Source organism: Ammospiza nelsoni, chromosome 9 (assembly GCF_027579445.1).
Source record: "Ammospiza nelsoni isolate bAmmNel1 chromosome 9, bAmmNel1.pri, whole genome shotgun sequence".
Lineage (NCBI taxonomy): Eukaryota > Metazoa > Chordata > Aves > Passeriformes > Passerellidae > Ammospiza > Ammospiza nelsoni.
Genome location: NC_080641.1, coordinates 18,155,211 through 18,178,681, shown reverse-complemented (window position 1 = coordinate 18,178,681; position 23,471 = coordinate 18,155,211). Strand labels below are relative to the sequence as shown.

The 23,471-nt window shown below is 37.1% G+C and overlaps 1 protein-coding gene across 1 annotated transcript in view; it reads left to right on the top strand.

Annotated features, from left to right (window-relative positions):
* Positions 1-23,241, top strand: part of SNX7 (sorting nexin 7) — a 29,171-nt gene extending 5,930 nt beyond the window's left edge. The window contains exons 2-9 of the mRNA XM_059478215.1: positions 130-312; positions 2,130-2,240; positions 2,647-2,811; positions 3,778-3,979; positions 5,862-6,061; positions 9,418-9,504; positions 14,938-15,090; positions 22,852-23,241. Coding sequence (XP_059334198.1) covers positions 130-312; positions 2,130-2,240; positions 2,647-2,811; positions 3,778-3,979; positions 5,862-6,061; positions 9,418-9,504; positions 14,938-15,090; positions 22,852-22,932 — 1,182 coding nt within the window. The 3' untranslated portion in view covers positions 22,933-23,241. The remainder of the gene's footprint in view (positions 1-129; positions 313-2,129; positions 2,241-2,646; positions 2,812-3,777; positions 3,980-5,861; positions 6,062-9,417; positions 9,505-14,937; positions 15,091-22,851) is intronic.
* Positions 23,242-23,471: the final 230 nt, after the last annotated feature.

Below are 23,471 nucleotides of genomic sequence, written 5' to 3'. Positions count from 1 at the left end.
ACTACATAATTCATTTGATCTGAGTTGTATCTGTTCTATCAGATTATTTTAAAGCTTGCCATTTTAGCATCAGAGACGTGTTTGTATACAAAGATTACTGATATGGATGTCCTCATGTCTTATCTGTAGGATACATCTCTGACTGAGGTAAACTCATTCAGTCCTTCAGTGCCAATATCCCCCTCATCAATGATAAACCAGTATAAATTTGAAGATGGGCCAGAATTAAGAGATCTCTTCATTACAGTGGATGATCCTGAAAGCCACATTACAGCCATTGAAACATTTATCACATACAGAGTAGTCACAAAGGTGAGTATCTATTTGTGGTTTAATGGCTTGCTTTGATAACAACTGGCATTTTCACTCTTCTTGCACACCATTCTCTGGCCTTTTGCTAAATTTAAACTTTAATTTTGCCAGGAGTTATAGACAACCAAAACTGCATGAAACCTGTGCTATGTAATGGAAAAATTCAGTGTGAGTCTGTATACACACGTACTTAGATTCTTTATGTTGAGAAAGTAGTTAATAATTCTTCAATGGCAAAATGAGTGCTGTGAGGCAATAACATTTTCTGTTGTGATCTTCAGCAGGAGCAGGAAACAGCCAAAGGACTGACCCACTTTGAAGACACTGTATTAGCACAAGTATTGATGACTTTTGGATAACTTACAGGCTACCAGTCTTACATTTTGCATAAACATTACCTCCAACAGTCTTTCAGTTCCATTCTTTTCTAATTGCATCCATTAACACATGGTGCTTGCTTCCCATGTGCAGTTGCACGTGATTTCTGAGGGAACTGCCACAATTCTCTAATGAAAAAGTAGTATTAGGAAACAATTAAGTGTATTTTTAGTTGTCCTGAATGCAACTTATTTACAGAAAATAAGGAAGAAAGTCAGCCTTGTGAGACCAGACAGATCTTCTGAGATTACCAGTAAATATTCTGCTGGCTCCATTTTGAGAATTGCACTGTTAATTTATTTTACTTTGAGTTCTTTTTAAAATATTCATTTAAAAGCATATTTTCAAATGGAAATTATTCCTCTTTAAATAAGATATATCAATTCCTCATAAAATATTTAATGAGTAGGAAGAGAGCTATCTTTGTTATGTTGCTAGCAATAATTTTCACTTTATGCCTCTTTCTGTAGACGAAAGAACATTTTTTTCTTCAGGCAAGTATGAAAGGGCTGTAAGTTGCATTGGTCTTGCTTTTTTATCTCTTCTATCCTTTCTTATCATATTTAATTTGGAGTGCTGGTTGTTGATGATAAAAGTAATAGCATTCCTCCCACACACCTTGAAAAATTTTTATTCAGCCCTCAAAAATGTTTGGATTACCAAGCATCTTCTGAGGTTTTTAGAATTTACTTGCATCGTGTTATAAATTTCTGTGCAACAAAGAATGCTGAAAAGCACATGTAAATGAAAACATGGGCTCTTTGTGGCTTGCCTCCAGAAGACAGAGCAGTGGTAAAATCAATCTCAGGATCTGACAATTTTTTAATCTGTAATAAGCATTTTTTGTAGGCATTAAATGTTTGATGGCAAATTCTAACAGGGGGCTTCAAAACTGGAATCAATGATAGGCTGCAGAATCCATTAAGCAATGCAGGAAGTGTTATTGCTGTGATATGCTGAAGTTTTCATGTTTTGAATGTGGGGATTATTGAGTAATGTCACAAGGAGGTGTGTCAGCTCTTTGGGCTTTGTTCAGAGTGCTATAAAATGGACTTTCCTCACTTGTAGATTACTAATCAGTTTAAGAGAAGTGCCCAGAGTACCAAACATAACTGTGATTGCTGAAAGAAAAATGCCACACTAAAGTAATTATTGCAATAATTTGGAAAAATTGTGGTAAGATAACCATTATATGTCACTGCCCAAAGTGCAGCTTAGTGCTTTTTTTTTTCCCCCAATAGAACTTTGATTTCTTGCTGAAATATGGTGTGTTAACTCTTCAAGGAGTTGATCATTGTTCTTTAACATAACAGCAAACCAGTAGCAGAGACCAAATAGAATGCATGCATTCCCTCAAGTACTCAGTTTTCTCCAAAATCTAAAACTTTTTTTTTCTGGTATTCTAACCTAAGCCTGTTTTTTCTGCCTTTGGTTTTCAGACAACCCGTGGTGAATTTGACTCCAGTGAATATGAAGTCCGAAGACGATACCAGGATTTCCTTTGGTTGAAGAGCAAACTTGAAGAAGCACATCCAACACTGATCATTCCTGTTTGTTTGCTAAAACTTAAGTTATTTTTCTTTGTTTATAAGATGGCTCCAGTTTTATATAGAGATGTTTGAGGTCTTTCTTCAGCTTCTGAAATTTCACAAATACTAAGCCAACCTATTTTCCTTAGCTTTATATATATGTGACAAAAATCACATAAAGGTATTTCTTAGGTTAATTTGCAGTAATTTATGTCCTTTCCTAGTTGTACTTGTGTTCTTCTGCACTGTATATTACAAGAAAAAATGGTATACCTTAGTTGAAAACAATAACTTTATATAGCTTTTGGATTGTTGCATAGTGGATTTTACCAGGTATGCCTATGTTTTTTAGTAAGCAGAAGACCTGTTATAATACTCCAAACATTATGCAATTTATACAATATATTTCTTCTTTTTGTTTCCTTAGCCATTGCCTGAAAAATTCATAATGAGAGGAATGGTGGAACGATTTAGTGATGAATTCATTGAGACTCGAAGAAAAGCTTTACATAAATTTTTGAACCGTATTGCGGATCATCCAACTTTAACTTTTAATGAGGACTTCAAAATTTTTCTTACTGCTCAAGCCTGGGTAAAATGACTTTGTTGTTATTTACAGTTACGTGAAGCCACATGTTATGTTAGTAGGGTATATCAGGAGCCTCCCTGGTTCAGTATTCAGCAGTGTCATCCCATGGCTTTTTACAGAAGTGGCAGAAGCAGGCAGGAATTTGTGGAATATTCATAATCTCAGATAACCTTTTCTGTTGGTTTTGGTAATCATGTGGTTCTATGGTTTTGATAATCATGACCATAAATGGTGCTGTACCATCCAAAGTTGGTTTTGTTACTGCATTTTGGATTTTTGTAGAAAATTCATAGTATTTCAACTCTGCATATTTTTTGGTACACAAATAAGTTTCCAAGATTATGAGTAAAACAGTGGTATTAATTAATTGTTGTTTTGGCATGGCAATGTCTTTTCTTTCTTTTTTTTAAATTTTACTAATCTCATAAAAGAAAAATACAGGATTTTCCTGTTGCATTGTTGCAAAATTGTGTCCAGTTGCAAATAGGAGTTTTGTACTCAGAAAAGCCTGCTTCTGAATTTCAGCAAATGTTATTCTAGCAATGTATTAAAAAAGTTTAAAAAATAGATGGATTACTTCCTCCAGTAGGAGCATTGTCTGCTTTTCTCAAAGACTTATTTCTTCAATCATTACCTCTGCTTTCCTGTTCAAAAAGCTAAATTGCAAACTGGCTAACTCACCCTGAGGAGCACAGGGGTGAAGGTTCTCTGCCGTCTTCAGCCATTCTTGTGACACTGTCACACATGGCATGCTTGTGTTTGCTCAGAAAGGCTTAGCTAATAATACATGCACAAGACAGGGATGGTTCTGACACTGGTCTAGCAATGATAAGATTTATACACTAAAAAGACAGAGCTTTATGTATGTAGTTTTGGTTTTTGTAAAAAAAGAAAATGCACGCTTTTATTTATAATTTTCAGAGAATTAACAAAAGTACCTGGAGTAAAGAGAGCTTGTTCTGTCTTTAGGAACTCTCCTCCCACAAGAAGCAAGGTCCTGGTTTGCTGAGCAGGATGGGACAGACTGTCAGAGCTGTAGCATCCTCAGTAAGAGGAGCAGTTAAAAATCGTCCTGAAATGTTTACAGAAATGAACAATTACATGGAAACATTTAGTCAGAAAATAAACTTACTAGATAAAATAGCTCATAGGATTTACAAGGAAGAAAGGGGTAAGTAGAAAACATGTATCTGTTTTACTGATTTAAGACATTTAAAAGTAAATTAGTTTTCATTGTGGCAGGAAAAATACTCTTTCCAGGAAAAAGGGAGGTGTTTTTATTGTGTTTTTCTTTCTGGTCATGTTTTTGACAGACATTCAAGTTTGAATAATTTTTTAATATGAAGAGTTATAACATGTCATTCAGCTACTTAGAAGAATATTTTAAGATGTGCTTTTTGGAAAGCTGCATGACCTTTGGTTTTTAACTTTCAAGGCAATGTGCAGTTTTCTGTGCAATCTTATGGTGACATGAGGCTGTCTTGATTCTAGGTCTCTAAACTTTGTTTAGTTTTGTTCTGCACCTTTTTTCCATTGACAAAGTAGATTTTAATTTTTTAATAGCTTTACTGTTGATGATAATTTCTGTCATGGTAAGCTGTGCCTACTAGAGTTTTCTCAAGAAGGATGGGTTAATCTGAATTTTTTCCTTAAGTAAGAGCAGTTCACACATCTAGTTGGAATGCTAAGTTACTGACTTTCCTGAGATTCTGAGATGATCCTGATCTCAGACAATGCCTGCTCAGTAGAATTTCCACTGGGCAGCACTTAAAGTATTTACTTGTCTATATAATATAAATTGAAGAGCTGCATTGTGTTAATAACTGAGTCCTATAGCTTTCTTGTGCAATACCAGATCTCAGTGTGTCCTCACTGAAGATCTCAGTGTGTCATCAGTGAAAGGGTGTTATAAAAGAAAAATACACGTCGGTGAAAAGAGTAGGAACTCTTTCACTGGAGGGAACAATTGACATTGTTCCTTCAGTGAAAGTAGCTGTCCGAGTTCTGTAGGTTCAAGGTATCAGTACCAAAATATTTCTTGGGAAAGCTTAAGAATTTTGACATGCTCCCAAATGTGGTAGGTTATATCTTCTTTCTAGATTTTCCAAACAACACTTGTCAGAACACTTGTGTGCGGGGCTACACTGTTGTGAATAGGAATTGTTGATAGCTGTGATACAGAGAATTCCTGCTTGTGGTACCTTAACATGGGGTTCCTGATTACATCTTCCATAGAGGGTTTTTTTGTCCAAATAACCTCAAAATAAACATTACACTCTTTATTCCACACAACTGCTTTCTTGTCTCTTAGGACATTTCTTCATTATAAATCTAGTAGTGACAAAATTGCATTTTCAGTGCATGACCAATGTGTTCACAGTCTCTCCTGTGAACTGCAACTTGCCCATGTTTAGCTCTACCAAATGGCACAGTGATTTGTGGGCCTTCTCTGTTTATGGATTATCACTTGGTCTAGAAAATTACTTCTCTTATGTCTTCTACATAAGAGAAGTAATTATTAAGATATCTCTGTATTTAAATTAATAAAAACTACTGAAGGAGATACCTGTTGAGCAGGAGTGAACTTCAGTGCTTCTTCTGAAGCTTTTGGGACATAACAAAGCGTCTAGTTTCAATAACTGAGACTGTATTTGGAACATTACTGTTACCAAGAAGCAGAGGAATTCAGGGCAGTAGAAGTCATCAAGTCAGACCAGCTGCCGTGGCTCCTGTTGCTCTTTTTGAAGACAGTGTAAGGTAATGCAGGTCATTGGTGTCTGACTGCAGCTCTTCAGGTCTGCCTGAGTATGTGTGTCATTGTGAAATGTGCGGGGCACTTTGGCTGATAAATTTCTCAAAGCTACTTAAATACAATACATTAATTGATTAGTTTATTCATTAACAGTGAACTGGAGTTTACTTATCTTGGTCATTTGAGCAAATTGAAAATTAGTGTCAGTCTCTTGCTTGGTTCACAGTAAATATGAAGTTGCACTTAGTACCCCTTAGATCTCTATGAATGAAGAGTAATAGGTGTATCTGTTCCTTTTAAGATTACTGCAGTGAGATGAAGGAGTACGGCCCCATCCACACGCTGTGGTCGGCGTCGGAGGAGGCCATAGGCGACTCCCTGAAGGGCCTGGCCGGCTGCATCGAGCGCTGCTGCAGGGCCACGGAGAGGAGGATGGCAGGGCTCTCAGAGCACCTGCTGCCCATGCTGCATGAGTACGTCCTCTACAGTGACATTCTCATGGTAAGCTTTCCTGAAGGACTCCTGATGGCTCAGTATAAAATTTGACATAGGCCAGTGACCACGTCCAGGGGAGAATTTGTAGCTGATGAAAATGTCCCTGTATTTACTCGGTACAAAGCATACACGGCATATGATACCTGTCCATTATTGGGAATCCAATTGGTCCTGTTTCTCTTGCTAATCAGGCAAGAGGTGCTCCTTCCAAATAAGAAGAGTCTGATAGTTCTGCCTGGCAGGCAGCCATGGGTAACTGTGCTAGGGTATCTAGTTTTGTCATCTTCAGTGAGCTCTGCATTGTAGCAGTGAGGGTTTGGGAACAGCAGTTGAGAAAGACCTTCCCTGGCACTGCCAAAATATGAACTCATTGAGTAACAGATTGTGTGTGGGAAAAGGAGTGGAGAGGTTTTTCCCTTTCTAGGAGCTCTTCCTAAGTATGTTTTCCTTTTCCTGAACATCTGGGAACTTCCAGTCCCTGCACCATTATATAAGCATGTGTTAGTCTTTGCCATAAGCTACTGCTCTCAGTTCCCTTTATGTATGTATTTTGCTTACACTTGGAGAGGATGTAAAAAATCAGACTCCAGAGTTGATACAGTCAGTGCTGGTGGATAATCAGCATAATAAAGCAACCGAATTCAGTGTGTCATAATTCCCACTTTGCTGCCTACAGAAAGCAGAACATGTGTACAAACCCCTCTTTGTCTAGGTTTTGAGCAATGCCAGCTGCAGAATCTGTTGTGTTACTGCTGGGAACCCAGCTCCTGCTGTAGTGGTTTCTGGGTAGGGGCTGCATGAGTCTTACAGTCCATAGATAGAGCAAGACCCAAGTTAACTGAGCCTTTGGTGGCTCTCTGCAAGGTATTGCCAATTTCTCAGTAAGGCTTAGCTACTGAGAGTTAGGAATTCCTGCTGCAATGACTGCTGTCTTTAAAACAAGCTTCACAGAAAAAGGGGCCGTACAAAAATGTCCTGTATCTCACAGTCCTCATTTTTTTCTGGTAGATGGAGGTAGGTACTGCTTTGCTTAAAGATCTGAAGAGATTACTGTCCTAGCAGGTCATCTTCTCCCCCACTTCCAATCTTATTTTTCAGAATTTCTATGTTACCCAAAAGCAATTGTAGTCTTTATGCTACTGAAGAGATGCTGCCTACCCACTGCCTTCTATTTTGCAGCCTGGCTCACCCTCACCCTTTCTCAGGCGTTCTGCTTTGTGCAGAGCACAGAAAGATTTCTGGGGGCAAGCCCCAGGATGATTACCTAGCTCTTCCTGCACACCTTACTGTTGCCCACTGCATAATTTTTCTGCTTGTAGCTTTCTTGATGCAGCACTTGCAACACAGTATTAGGCTGCCATGAGGTCCTGTCAAGGGGAGAAGTCTTCCTTCAGTAGCTCATTCCTATTCCACAACTGTTCCTTTCCCTTCGTTCACCATGGATTTTTATTTTACTTACTGCTTACTTCCCCAGGGAAATGCTAGCCACTAAAATAAAATACCCAAAATACTCTATGGAAGTCACCCACTAGTAAGCCGTTCAGAGGTGTGTTTAACCCCTCATCACAGGGACCTTGGTGCAGTGCTGCCAAGATCACTTGCAAATGTGCAGAACAAGGTGTGATCAATACAATACAATCCTTGTATTTTCCAGTGTTGAAAGTCCAGCCTGTAACTAGGAAAAGAGTTGGATTCATAACTAAAATATTTACATCTGGACCAACCCCTTCCTAACTGACCTACAGAACAGATCTGCTGTCCCTCAGGGTACAAATTACAGCGTTAATTAGTTATGGGTCCACATAAAATTATTTGTGTATTTTGTGGCAAGATACCATTAAGTATTGTACAAAAACCCTGCAGAAGTATAATAATATGTTTTAAAAGGATAGTGCCTTTGTTTGCAATTAGAACTCGGCACTTGTTGATGTAGCACCTTAATGTTAATTGGTTTTGTCTTGTAATTTAAAGTGTATGTGTGATAAATGTTGCCAAGCTATCATTAAAAGCTTTAAAAGAGGCAAAAGAAATAGGAAAAAAGAGAAATAGCTTTTCTTTATGAAGAAAAGCTATTCCAGACAGTTTGGATTTTTTTGCTTCTGTGCTTCCAGATAAACATTTTCTGTATTTATCTAACCAAAAGATTCCAAGGTATTGATGAGTATTCATCTATATTGCTGATCTATTGCTCAGAAAAACCCAAAGTCAGATTTACCAGGTTTTTATAGTGATTACCTGTTCAAAAAGAAACATTGCAAAATTACTTGAAAATTAAGCTCTTAAATTATTCTATCATGTTTGATAAAGTGCCAAAATTTCAGAGAGAACTCAGTCAAAAAGAGAGCTAGAGAAGGTAGAGCTGCTTGTGCCCTGTGCTGTTTCAACATGCCCTATGCTAGAGGTGAATACTGAACATCTCTACAGAAGAAGCAGTAAAACCAGTTGTGGCAAGGTAATGTAAAAGAAGGTTTTGAGATTTGTAATTATATATGTCCTGCTTCTGATTTTTTCAAAAATACTAAGGCCTTGCAACACTTCTGGAAGAAAAGCATACCTGAGTGTGCTTTTACAGATGAGGAAGCTAAGGCAAAGAGACATTTGTAATGCTTCATCAAGGTCTCAGAGCAAATGAGCATTGGAAATGCTGTTCATGTTTTGTAGCTTAATGAGTAATATTGCTTCCCCTTTCTAATTATTTTTTGACATTATGCTAAAAACCCAATACCTGATAAGATAGTTTCAAAAAAGGTAAAAATTATGTATTCTGAAAATAAGCACATATATTAATGGTAGAAAAGCTTTCATTCCTGTGATAATTTTAACTGATTTTTCTGATATTTTTTTTCTGATTTGCCAGAACCATATTTGGCACTTACAAAATAATATTAAAGGTTAAAGTCACAATTTCAATAATGCCTTGTATACTGTTTCTAGTCATTCTGCTTTATTTTGTAAATTTTACTCAAAGAAGATACTTCTGTTCATGAGATTTGGTAAACTCATGTTGCTGTTTTTAAATGAATATATTGTAAGTTAAGTTGATACCAAGTAAACTCCTGTAGCAGTTCTGTTTATACAGCTGGCAGTGATATTGTGTATGGCAGATTCTTGTGGCACTGATTTTGGATTTAGTAAGATTATTGAAAAACCTGTAAGATAAAATACAAGTATGTTTCGAAAAATAAGTCTTCATTATTTTAAGTTTGGAGTTTTTTTGATAAAACTTATATAATTTCTAAATTATTAAATGGTATCATTCTGTGGTCTTGTTTATCAAATAGCCAACTTGTTTGATTGTTTTCTGAAAGAGCTAAAATTTGGTGCAGTTTACTTCTTTATTTTTTTTTTCCTTCCCTACTAAGGGTGTTTTGAAAAGGAGAGACCAAATTCAAGGCGAGCTGGATTCCAAAGTTGATGCTTTAGCCAATAAAAAGACAGAGAAGGACCTGGTAAGTGTTTTCAGAAGGCTGGCCTCTTCCAGGCCGTGTTGTAGCAGCAGCGAGGCGCAGAAGGACGCTGTCCTCTGAGGCCAAGGGCTGGGACTGGGGGCTGTCCCCACTCTGGCAGCTCTTGTGCCAGGCAAAGGCCATCACCAGCAAGAAGCAGCACTGAGCAGCTGGGCTGCTGGTCATGGTGGGCAACCACTGGCCTTTGTCAACACAGACCTGACCACGGCTCATTTTTGCATTAAAAGAAAGTAACAGTTGCTGCAGTGCTCTCATAGCTGCTGCTTCATTGATGTAGGAGAGGTAGAGGAGGAGATTAGAATCAGCAAAACTGTTCATTAAACTTATTCAAAGTAAAATGTTCTGTTCTTACGGGTTTCTCGTTTTTCTAGTTGGGCCCAGGGATATTTTTTGTCTTCCAATATGAAACTTTCATTCATTCCAGTTAAGTCAGACTCCAACTGGGCAGGCATCCCCAAAACCACCAGCAAGACTCAGCAGACAAATAAAAACAACCTCTGGGATGAGAATTGGCCTTTTAAAAATTTTTGATAGTTAAACTCTCCAGTCTAAATAATGTCCTTTTAGCACAGTATTAACACCAAGTGTTATACAGTGTAAATAATATGTAGGAATTACTAATACCATTTTAGTACATCAAAGGAGAAAATCTTAAACATTCCAGATACTTTTTACTGGGCTTGTTCTAATTAGTTTCCATGTAAAGATGAGCTGCTTAGATACTTTTTGGCACTTTAAATGCATATTTTCATTTGATTTTTTTGGCACTGAGATGAATAAATAAGAATATATTGCTGAACTCTGATATCTGCAATGGCTATGGTATATTATACAACAATTTGCCTCTGTGTAATGCAGTGGGACATTAAGTAAATATCTCTGATTTTGTTTTTTTTTTTTTCCTGAAGCAGAAATTTTGTGTTCTGTAATTTGTTTTTTTTTTTTTTTTTTACTTTATTTGCTATTTCTCCTGTCCTTTTTTCTTAGTTTAAAGCCTGAAGCTCTTATAAAATGCTCAGAGGATGGTGAGTTGGAGAAGCCCCCTAGGCTGGGAGTTGGATAGCCATGGCAGGTGCACTCAGAGATGAATTCAGCTCCATACAGCTTGTTTAGCAGCCAGACTCATTGTTGTTTACTGTAGAAAAGACACCATAGCCTGGCAGGATGTGCTCTCTTTTCAGGATGCATTTCCTGTTATAATCTGATGGAGCTCTCAGACAGTGTGCATGCACTCCCTTTTCCTGAACTGTTACAAATAAAAAAGGGATATCTTTATTTTAGCATAGTACTGATCATACCATGTTGATTTGATATTGACAATGGTTTACTCCATCATGAGATGGTTGTACTTGCTTCCAGGAGGATTTTGAAATCAGTCTGCCCAAACTTATTTTTTTCACTGTGTGTATGTTTCCATATCTGCATTTACAGTTTGGTAAAGGCTTTGGACACTCTGATTCCCCAGGTGTTCAGATCTTTGCTTTATCTTTCCAACCCCTCTATTTCTTACTAATTTCAGAAAATCCTGTTTTTGAGAGTCTGGTTCTTCTTGCAGTCTCAGAAGAGCGGTAAAACAGATGTCTGTTAGTCTAATCTGATAATAAAATCCTGTGTTCTCTAATTGAGTGGCAGCTGTATCCTGAAGACTTTTTCTTAATTAGAAGCTGAAGCCTTTTTCTAGTAAGAATAGTTTGGCAACAGAGAATGGTGTACTGCTATTTTTAACCATTCAAGTGACTTAACTATTTTCTTGGTCATTTTTTTAATATGTTTTCATTTTTATTATGTGTTGAAATATTTTCTACCACTTCTAATCGGACTTATTTCTTATAAAGGTGGTCATAACACAAGTATGTTGTTGGAACAGGTCTCAGACACCAAGTTTGGGTATATTTGTACATATCTATTCCTATGCAGACCTCCTGTAGCTTCTAATGATCTCACAGATGTCAGATTGAACTTGTCAGTGCAATCTAGTAGCCAGAAATTTTGCTGACAATGAGTGGCATGAACCCTAATCTCATTTGAAATACATTTCCACTACAGATAAGAAGTCTCAGACTGTCATTAGAGCTGATAAAAGGCTGTGAGATATTTAGCATTGGTCGTGGCAAACATTAAATGATTTAACAAATACAAGGTTGTACAGCAGAAGAATGTAAAACATCCCTAAGGTCAGTGCAGATGAAATAGGCTGAAATTGCAAATTAAACCTTATGGGACATTAGTCTAATCAGCTGGGAAAAAAATGTTTTCTTTAGCTGTGTTAGAAACCAGCTGCTGCTGGTGCTGCTACAAAAGCCAGAACCTTGATTTCTACTCCCAAATTTGGTCCACAAAGGAGGCTGTTATTCAAGGTATGGGTGGTTTGAAGACTGTGATTTTGGATGCAGGCTCTGACAGAGAGAGTGTGCCCAACTTTGGTACCCTCCTGCTTAACCAGACATTTCTTACCTCCAGAGCTGTGGCTGAAAAGATAGTGGAATATGCTGCTCCATGATTCCCTCACTCCATCCTGAAGGTTACACAGCAATGCTGGTGTATCCCTCTATGGTTTGGGCATTTTTAATGGTTTTAGTCTTGCCACTAGGGCTGATAATAATTCTGAAAAAAAGGCTGGTATTAATGTGCTCTGACAAAGCAAGATAAGCATTAAATGCCAACTTAAGGATTCTAGTGTTCAGGCTTGAAACTGAGTAGTAAAGAGATGAAATGCTGAATCTATTACATTCTGAATATATTTTGTGTTTTAACTCCAGGCTAAAAAGGGGTTAGTATCACCAAGCTGTAGGATTAATTCACATAGCAGCTAGAAATTTGTGCTATTTTGCTTAGTGAGATGGTGTAAAATACTGTCACCATGTAATTTGTCCATTGGGCCATGTCTCCTTGGCTACAGTCACACAGTCCATGTCTGCAGCACTCTGCCCTAGCAATGCCTGGCTCCCACCTTCCTGAGCTCTGGTCCCCTGGCTGATTAGTGCTGTGGTGGGAGATTTCATTTCTCACACTGGCTGCCTCAGTGAGATCCTTGTAAGAAAATGGATTCAGAATCCTGTTTAATTTGCAGGATCAATTGTAACAATTTACACCTTGTAAATGAGGAACACGCCAGGTGTGGTTTGGTTTGGACTTAACAAAAACTAGATGTTTTAGTTAACTCCAAACCATTCTTCTTCAATTTCTGCTGTCATGGCAGCTAAAGAGAGTAGCATTGCTGGGTTTTTTCAGTTTTGAAGAAGTAGACCTTGAATGTGTCTACTTGACATGGTGACATGTGGCATAATGCTGCCTTTAGACCATAAGTCCAACCCCTGCTTAATACAACATGTGATTTCTTTGGGGCTTTGGAGTGGGATGTTTAAACTGCATATCCAGGCAGAGTTGTGTAACAGTCTGCCTGTCCATATCATGTTCTGACTGCAGTATGGAAGAAGTTTGTAGTTCCTAGAAAAGGTTAGACAAAAACAAACTGTAAAATAACTTAAAGTTGTAAAGTTGTAAAGACCAAGGTAAGGGGAAGCTCCAGCCAGGACTTCTAAGTCAGAGAAGTTCTTTATGTGTGTAGAGTAGTGTATTCCTACATAGGAACTTTTTTTTTTGAAAAAGCAGAGAATGGATTCAACTGCCTTTCCTGCTCTAAATCATCTTTAAAATATCATCATTTTCAGTATTCTGTGCACATTCATTTTTTGGTATTTGAAGGAAAGGCAGTTAGCATGGAACATGGTCAAAATACCAAATCCAGTTGTCTGTAATTCCTTTAAAGGTAATCCCCCCACATTTAAGCTTTGGATTAGCCTTTTCATTTTGAACACAGTGTTAATAGTCTGTAGCTTGATTAGTGGTTTGGCCAGATAACTAAACTTGGGCTTTTCAGTAAAGTAGAAATTTTTTTTTTTCATTTTCTTCCTCATTAATAACCAGTATGTCATTAACCTAGAAGTGTGGCAAAGAAAATCAGTGTGGAAATCAAATCTAACTAAAAATGTTTGTTATTGACTGTGGATAACATTGATTCAGGTGAAATTTTCAGTTTTACTAGCTAAGGAGTTCTTGGCTTCTTTAAGAGCAGAATGGGATCCAGGTTCTGTGACCCTTTCAGGCAGTGTTTGATGATTCAGTTTGTGTCTGATGGCAGCATCACTGCTGTTGCGCTCGATCACTGTTCTCCCCTGCATGGTCCAAGCTGAGGCTCTGCACCCAGGCTTTCCATGTCTTGCTCTGAGTTCTGAGGTTTCTGTGTTCTACCAGGAGCATAAGCATTCCTTTAAAATCCTGGAAGTTAGTCCTGGAATCCTGAACTTCCTATCAATGAAAACACTAGCTCTGCAGAAAGTAAAAGTAGCTATCCAACGTCACACGGGTGTGGTATGAGGAGGAAACAATTTGCTTTATGGCAGAATATAAGGATGAAGAAGAAATGTATGAACCTGAGTTGCAATGGAAGCAATCCAAGGAATTGAGTTTTCCTGCTTGATGTTCCTTATTTTGGTGGTGTTTGTGCCTGCCTTCCCTCCTGCTGCAGACAGTGGCTCTGCAGTCCCAGCAGGGGATTTTGCACTGTAGCCACAGGAGATGTGACAGGAGATGTGACAGGAGATGTGACAGGAGATGTTCTGTGACCTGGTGCCAGCCAGAACAGATGCAGCTGATGAGTAAATAACTATAGGTAACCAAATTACTGAGAAGACCAGAAAAACTCATTAAAGACAGGGCTGCTGTCCACTTACTCCCATTAGCTGGCAAGTCAGCTTGTGCATCTACAGTAATGAGAAGCAAGTAATATCTGAAGAGTAGCCCTCAAAGTTTTGAGTCCTGGATTGCTGTGAAAGAGTTTCTTCTCTGTAGGAGTCCTTTCATTTAATTTCTTTCTCTGCTTCTGTATTTCTTTTTCCCTCATATGGTCACACACAGTTCCACAAGAAAAGATGGTAATGTGACAGGCAAGAAATCAGAAAGCTTGTGATTTTGATTTCTGCTGTCTTCTCCCCATTCTGTTTTCTCCTGTTATCAAAGATTCTGACAGGATTTTCTCAGTTTTCCTCGCCAAATCTAATTTGTACAATTGATTCTGCTTCGGTAAAGCCCTCTATGTATTTCTGTTTTAATGCATTAATGTCAAGTGCTAGTAAAGAGGTGCCAGAGTCTGTAATTCTTTCAGGAATAAAATATATCTCCAGTAATACTTTCATTCTGATCTATATTTTCTCTTATTAATATTTCAAAAATTGTAGTGAGTTATTAATTAAGAATTAATTTTAAATTTATCCCTGGGAAAAGACTTTTTTTGCTAAGTTAAATACTAGCCTTGGTTCTGCAGTTCTCTTCATCTCCACTACAGTCAATTGGTTTAAATAATTTTGGAAATGGTGATTTTCCTAATATTTTTTAATGTTTAAAATTAATATTTAGTTCTCAGAAGAGATTGGGAAACTTGAAGACAAAGTTGAACGTGCCAATAATGCTCTGAAAGCGGATTGGGACAGATGGAAGCAGAACATGCAGTGGGATATGAGATCAACATTCACAAATGTGGCTGAGAATAATCTCCGTTACTATGAAGAGGTAAAACTCTTTCTCCCAAAAATGTTATTTTTTTATTATTTCAGTGAAGAAGTCCATGGTAAAGAGGAATTTTTCCATTTTAGTTCAAATATTTGATAACTTTGGAATCAGTTTCTGTGGGAATAGTGGGGCAGTTATGCTTAATTTGACAGATTTCAAGCAGAATATATTTTATTGTGCCCAAGTCGTTGATCCTGAGTTCATCATCGACAGAGGGCACTCTTGTTTTACTAACCACAACAACTTGGAACATGATTTTTGGTTCAGTGTCAGCTGCTGTATTTCAGTTTGGAAACATTTTGCTGCATTTCAGAAGAAGCCCTCTGAAAGGCTCAGACCTGTATGAGGAAAACATTTAAGTGTGATTCCATCAGATTTTTATTTTCAGCTCAAACGCCTCAGGTAATATTCTTGGTAAGAATTTCCAAGAATATATGCTAGGAAGGAGAATTTGAAAACATATAACAAAATACATTAAGCATTCTGTGAAGTTTCCTCATGGGGAACACCCTGTTGATTGAAATGCGCATTTTGAAAATATCCCACATGTCTTGAAGGTTTTAAAAGAATTTCTCCTTACTTTTGGGGGAAAAAATGGAATGCACTGAGCTATATATTAATCATAAATTAGTCATTTTCACAGATATATTTTGATATGTGTAACTTCAGTCCTGTAGTCTGAGCCTTTTATGGATTGCACATTAGCCAATGGCAGTGCTCTGATTTTACAAATCATTTTGTTAAAACATAATTGAAAAGACAGAGCTCTTGATTATCAAGTCTAATTAATTAACATGCAGTCTGTGAGATGCATGGACATTGACAATCTGTTGTTACATATTAAGATCAAAATATTTTCAGAAATCAGGCAGCAAGCTTTTGGCATCCTCTTACATTGTCTTCGTTTATTGATGGTCTCTGACTTCTATAGCAGCAATATGTATGTTAAAACAATGCTGAATATATTAGAATATTTTCTTTGTGAATGATTAGCTAAAATATAAAAATAATTATTTGGTTCTTTTTCCTGTCTAGAAATGTTTTTTTGCTGAATTAGAAGTTTAATCCAGAGCACTAAAGCACATATTATACATTAAATTACTGTTCTTAAGCCACAAACTGTAGAAAATTATTCAGCTCTCTCTCTAACTGCCAGAGGTTCTTAAATAGCCTCTGAAATACCAGACAAGTTGGTTTATATTGAGGCACAATCTTTTATTGGTGCTTTTCTTGAATAATGAAATCTTCATTAAGTGGTTTTGCTGTTACATCTTTGTAGATCTACATTTTAGAAAAAGCACCTTATCTTACTACAGCAGTTGCAATAATAAGTAACAATTGTGCTAACTCTATCACTCCTTGTTTGCAAAGATAGAGCTTACCAATCTCTTTCTGTTTTATCAGAAAATCACCATCACAATCATGATATTCAAAAGAACTTGATAAAGTTAATATTTTGATTGGGAATTTTCACCTAAAATTTGTTTATTTGAGACCCATGGTTAACAGTGGTGGTTAATTATTAGAGAAGTGATTACTGATTACTGTCAGAGGCCTGTGTATTTAAACTACAAGAGTGTATACTTCAGAAAGCAGCAGGAAAAGCAGTTCTGGCATCTGCTCCTGCTGTTTGGGACTGAAACTTCAGGAAGGGAATCTCAGAAACCTGAGAAGGGGAATATTGTTTTTATGCTTTCAGTAGGAAAGAGAATCCAGCCTTAAATGTAATAGTTAGAGTCTGACTCATTAAACTCATGCACAAACACAGTGTCTGTTACAGTGTTTTTCACTTGTTCAGTTATTACTTGCTTCATTAGCATTCTTTCACATGTCTGAAGTTACTCATTCAGACTTTTGATGCACCATTTGATGCTTACTAAGCCTTTTCTTCTGTAACATCCCACATGTTATTTCCTGCCTTTTCTCTTCCCCAAAGCATGATCTGTGCATTTTCCCAGGCACCATGGATGCTATGAATGTGATTCAGTCACCCAGTTCTTCTGTCCAGCTCCTATAAGAAATCATCTCCTGCTTTCTAACTTAGTCACTACCTGCTTCTCATCCTTTCCACAACTTCCCCCTACCCTCAGTTAAACTGTCTGTGCCTCTCCACGAGCAGTGTCCCATTCTCTTCTCTACAGCAGCATTTCACTGTGCTTCTCATTACTTCCCTTGCTGAGTGCATTTACCAGGCACACAACTAAAGGAGGAGAGATTTCTGTTCACAGTGATTCCCTGCAGCCCTTAGATTTTGGGAACCACAAAGTACTGAGAGACAGGCATCTTGTACTTTCTGATGGCTGATGCAGTACAGAATGCAGCCCTTCAAAACTATAAACCCAAGCCAGTGTGGTCAAACACAACACAGTAGCGTGTCAAAGTACACTAGAATTTCCAAAATATTATTTCATCTTTGTCACAATGGGCAAAGAATATGACCTTACATTTGTTTGGGTTTTAGCTTAATTGTAGTTGCCTCCTAAGGATTCTGCTGTCAACTTGTCAAGCATCACTTAGCTAGCACAAAAGAGTACCTCTTCCTTAAGCTGAATTAGTGTTCACATGAATTAAATGTTACTCCAAAGTGTTACATGTAATTATGTTTCTCCAGATTTACAATTTAGAAGTTATTCCTGTAGTCTTCCAGTTCACTGGCTATCTGCATTTATTAAACTTGAATAGGAAGTGTTCCTTTGTTTCTACAGCTGTTTTGTGTCTCTCAATGCTGTGGTAACAAAGACGTGAATAAAATCCCAGTGTTGCAGATTTACAGGGTGCTCCTGTGCAGGACTGTGAAAATGAAAGCTTTCAATTGATAATGTGCAAGGTTTGTTATAATATATTTAAAATCATTTAGGAGCCAAGAATTACCATGACTGACCAATCATTTGGTATTCCTGTAGCTGGTCTCAGTGCTTCATACAGTTCTGTACTTTCTTTGCTCTGGAAAAGAGTTGAAAACATCCTTAAGTCTCTCTGTATTCCACAAAGTCTTAAATCCAAAATAATATTGTACTTACAATGACAGTAAATGCGTTGCTAGAATAAGGAGGATTTTCTGAAACAAAATGAAACGGTTTTAGTTTTTAAAAGTTCATCAATTTACTTCTATTTCTGAAATAAATGGCATTGATTCAGCATGTGTTAACACCACACCATTTATTTTGTTCCTTTTAATGAGGTCTTAGGCATGACACCATGGTCTGACAGCCTAGTCCAGAAGAGGTATCTGCCAAACAGCTGGAATCACAAACTGTCCACAGGGTGGAGCTTTCATCTGAGAAACTGAGTGCCACCATGAATATTTTGTTAAATTTAGAAATAGATATTCTAAAGATGGAGCATCACTAAATCCAAAGCAGGATGCAGAGTTAGTGGTGGTGCTGGCAGTGTTACTTAGCTGGCAGGTTTGAAGTGTTGCTGCTGCAGACTAGCAGAACCAAACCAGGCCCTGTTGAACTCTGGCTTCAAAGAATAGAAGCAATTCAACATGTGCTAAATTTTTCATTTTTTTTCTCATGTGTTTAGTATAGCTAGTACATATGCAGCCAATGAATTTTGGCAACCTATTTTTTTTAGGAAAACCACCAGAATAAGTGGCTAGGTTACAGTCCAACCCAAAGACTAGTTATAGATTGCAAATCCAGCAAATATACCAGAGTTTGGGTTTCCACTGCTTGTTGGGTACTCCAGGAAATGCAGACAGATTGGTGGTTTTTCCTAAAATGGGATGATAGTTTTGGCATTGAAAGAATTTGTTTTCTCTTGAGCATGGATGAACCTTTTTTAAGGTTTTAAGGCATATAATTTGATTTTATTTATTGCATGGGTAATTAATCCCCGCATCTTAATCAGATAATTAGTTACCTTTGATATAGTCAGATTCTTGTTAGTATTGGCACATCTTACTATTTCTCAAAAAAATAAATAATTTCCTGATTTTCTTAAGTGTTTCAAGCACAATTTGTTGTACAGGCATAAATGGATCCAAAAGATTCATTAGGGCAAAGCAATACTTGTTCCCCATTACAGCAACTTCCCTCTAACTCCAAAGCCCTTATGAACCTCTCAGTCTTGTAAAAGCTACAGAAAAATAGATGAGATTTTTTTATTTGCCCTATAGGCCTCTGTAGTGATGCATTTAAGCAGTCATTTAGTCGTGTAGCAGAAAGTTGGCTGCTCCTGTGTGTTGATCACATCCTACCTTAGCCATGCCTGGGAGTTCAGCTACCAAACTTCATGAGATTTTCAAAAGCTGAAAATCTGAGCCTCTTTGTCCCTGTTGCTTCAAAGGCAGGTCCATCTTCGAACCCTCATTCACTTCAGCCTTTAAATTTTTTTTTTTAAATAATTTCAGGAAGATTTTTTTGGTGTGAGAATTACTATTTCTGTGTGGTCTAGTTTTTGTTCCCCTGCACACAGAAATAATGAAAATACTTTCAGACACAAACAAGACTTCATTTTCAGATTCTACTCCAAAAAATTCCATCACAATTGCTGGTTTTAAGGTATCAGCCATGGATAACTGGGAACTGGAACAGAAACACACATGGCATGTCACACACTGCTTCTGCTAGCATCCTTACTACATATTCAAATTTTATATCTCCTTTTCATTATATATGCAATTATACTATATGAAAAACTTTTTGCTGCTTTTTCTAAGAATGATGTTGCAGAATAGATATGTGTCGTCCAGTAGTAATCAGAATATTTCAGGTAAAGTAGCCTTATTTAAGTTCTTGCTATTTCATTTTGTGTATTTAGACTTTTTTTTTATTTTTTCCATTGGGCTTTTACGAGTAATTGGATTATGAATTTCAATCCTGTGCAAACACATTTAATTTCCTCTGTTTGGATTTTCTGGAGTTTTTTTCATTTCTGTCTCCTTTGTGAAAACTGGCTGATCCTCTATTTTGATCTCCATTTTCAACCTCCCAGGAGAATGGAGTAAAATCATTTGGTAATAATGTTGAAGTATACATCACTAACAAAACGTTGTTAATGCAGTTCATGCTTCACAATGTGAAAAGCTTGGCCCTAAGGCACAGGGATCTAGTTTTGTTTTGGTGTGGTTAATTATAAAATTTGTCAGCTGTAGGAGCACTGTGATGTCTGACAGTGAAATGAGCCACCATTGCTGTTACATTTTTAAAAATGTGTTTTGGTTCCATAAAGAGGGATAAATTATAAGCTGAATAACTTGTGTGAAAAAAATGCTTTGCATCTTTGTCTGGACAGACTTGAGTAGATCATATCTATCTGGTCAAGCAATGTATTATTGCATTTTAACATGTGCACCTTGGCTCAGTGTTGCAAAGATAACACAAAGCCATTTTTACATTGCAGCCAATGACAATACATGTGTTTTAATTCACATTACTGAAATTATGGAATAACAAAACTTGGACTTATGTGGTAATTCAGTTAAACTGTGGTTCAGAAAAAAATCTGTCATTTCCAATGAAAGACTCTTCAAGAAAAAGTGATGTTTTCTTGTACCACACCTAGAAAAAGCTTTGAAAAGCAGCTGTGCCTTGCAGCTTTCTAGGATGGTGATCCAGGCTGGGCTCTAACACAGAAATTGAGGAGTTTGAGAGGCACAGTGAAGACACATTGCTAGTAGCTGCCTCACTGACATTTCAAAACCAAGAGGCCACATTTCAGCTCAAGCCTCTCAGATAGACTCAGATGCCACAGTGAAGTAGGGGAGAATCTAATGATCAAACTTTAAGGCTTTATACAAAAGGTCAAAAAGACCTTCTAAATCAGAAGTCAGTTTTCAACATTGTATTTCACTGTTCAGGCTGGCAGTATCGTCACTGTTTCTCCCTGGTGTACCATTTCTAAATAACATTTCTCCAAAAAGTCAATGAAGAAAGCAGATTTCCACATGAATCTTATCCTGTTAGTCCTCTCTTTTCACAGTAATTCAGACCTTAGATACACTCTGAACAGTAATGTTGTGTGCAAGAGCAGCAGAAGTTACTTGGGGCTTTTGTCAGCAAGATCTGAAGAGAAAGACTGGGGCAGTAAATTCATGGTATCCATGAATTTAAATGTGAATAGCAGGAATGATCTCGTGCCTGATAATAGCCAAAAACCCGTGCAATAGTAAGCTCATGCTTATTCTTTGTGATCTTTTAGTTCAGTTGGCTTGGGGTTTTAACTGCTCTCATTTTCCTGAAGACCCACTTGTTCTACTTTCTTATGTCTTTAGAGACAAAGCTACTGCTTTTTTTTTTTTTCTTTTTCTTATTACTTTTGTCACCTTTAATTTTCTGGGTATCCCTGGTTCTGTATCCTTGAATCATCATGGATTCCCCCAGCTCCAGTCATCCTGTTTGTATTCTTTGTTTTTCTCTTCAAGCTTATATTTAACATTATCAGATCCTCCCACTCATCTGCTTACACACAGACATGCAGTTATACCAGGACCTGGCTCTTCAGTGTAGAATGATTAAATCTCCATATTTCATGGCAGAGATTGGAAGTCATTCACAAGAAATGTCTAATGGAGTTAGGTGGCTGCAAGTTCAAGCAGGGTCATTTTCATGTCTCCTAAGCAATGACAGATGGATACAAGGTGCTTCAATGAGCTGGGCTTAGCAGGTTGCTGTGGCTTGAATAGTTGTTGACAGAAGATTTCAGTTAGCAAATAACACTGTTTTCAGGGTACTGATTTAATTGAAAGTTCAGGTAAATGGAGTGTGCTGTCCAGGTTTTAATATATATTTCCTGGGAAATTTCAATAGACTTATTTATGGTGCATAATAAAGATTCTTCATGGAAAAAAAACTGTGTAGAGGAAGTAGTAAATCAGCTGCATTGTCAAGAACAATAGGTATGAATGTATAAGTCAAATTTTTTTAAGAACATTTCCATTTCAAGGGCTTTTTTTCAATAGCTTGAGAACAAGGAAATTACTGCAGCAATTTGCCTGTCCTGTTCTACTGACAGACTTGAAATAGTAGAAACCTGGTGCTTTGGGTAACAAGCATCAACTCACTGCAGGTTACCTTGTGACAGCCTTGCCATGGCTCTCAACAGTAATTTCTGATTTAGAATGGCTTGCCAAGCTGCCAACACTCATTTAAGCTAAATTGAACCAAAGTAATTGGGGGGTTTTGTTGGTTTTCTGTTTTTTTCATTTTACTGCCTGCAGGACGCTTCAGATTAAAAAAATAGTTTTTACAATTGTAAATACATTTTTCCATAAGCCGAGAAATACCACTTAAGGATAACAATTTCCCTACTCCCAGCCTCTGTCTTTCTGGTTCTATTTCTTTCCCATTACTCTGGGGGAAAGTGAATTCTCTCCTTATTTAGAAAAAAAAAATGGTTTAATTTAACTTGGAAGGAAAATTGGGTATACATTAGGAATCCACAGAGATTACAAGAGAACAGTGCCTGACAATGTGCTTTCTATTTGGAAGAGATCTTTGCCTGTAACTAAAGGAAGAGATTAAAGAAGAGCATAATTAATGATAGCATCTTCCATGCTACAACATACAATTACAGTGCTCACAGTGTGTGCCTGTCATTATGTAAAATTGACCTTTACAGCTCACTCAGCATGTTAGCTAACATTTTGCATTTTGAGCTGCCTAGGAAACCGTATTTTGCTCTTACCATGATCCTACAAAAGCAGCTTGTGACAATGTGTTTTATTCTGCTATTTTTTTCATTCTCTTTCTCCTTGGCTAACAGTTCACAGAAATCTCTCTGCTGCACTCACATAAATGTCTTTGGTTTTTTCAGTGCCTTGCTACATGGGAGTCCTTCCTAGCATCTCAAACAGTGGATCTTCATGTGGATGAAGATTCTGAAGACAGGCCTTGAGAAATATTTCTGCTTGATCTCTGCCTTTTCCATGCAGTTTCTCCCAACCAAAGTGCTTTATATGAGATCAGATATATTATTAAATTTAACTGTTAAAATCAGTGAAATGCAAGAAACCAGCTTATTGTACACTCAGGTATTCTAGTCCTGAAATACATTTTGAAACATGCTATATATTGCTTTATATTGCTTAGCTGTGATTTTACATATTTTTATGCATTTGCATACAATTTTTTCATAAATATTGAGTAATTTTGATATAAAGTGTTTTAAATATGTAAAAATAGCTCCATTTTAATAAAAAGTTGACTAAGGAAAGTTTGTCATCAGTCTGTATCCTTGTCTTTTTAGAAGTATTTTGGTATTTTAGCCTGCTTCTTTAGATTCTCTTTCTTGAGTAATTTCTTGTACTTACAGAATTATGCTATGTAGTCCTCAAGGACTAGTACTTTAGTATTATTTTAATAGATCTTTCTAGTTGCCCAATGGCAACATAGGACATAAAGATGCCCAACATGTTCTGTGAGATTAATGCTGCT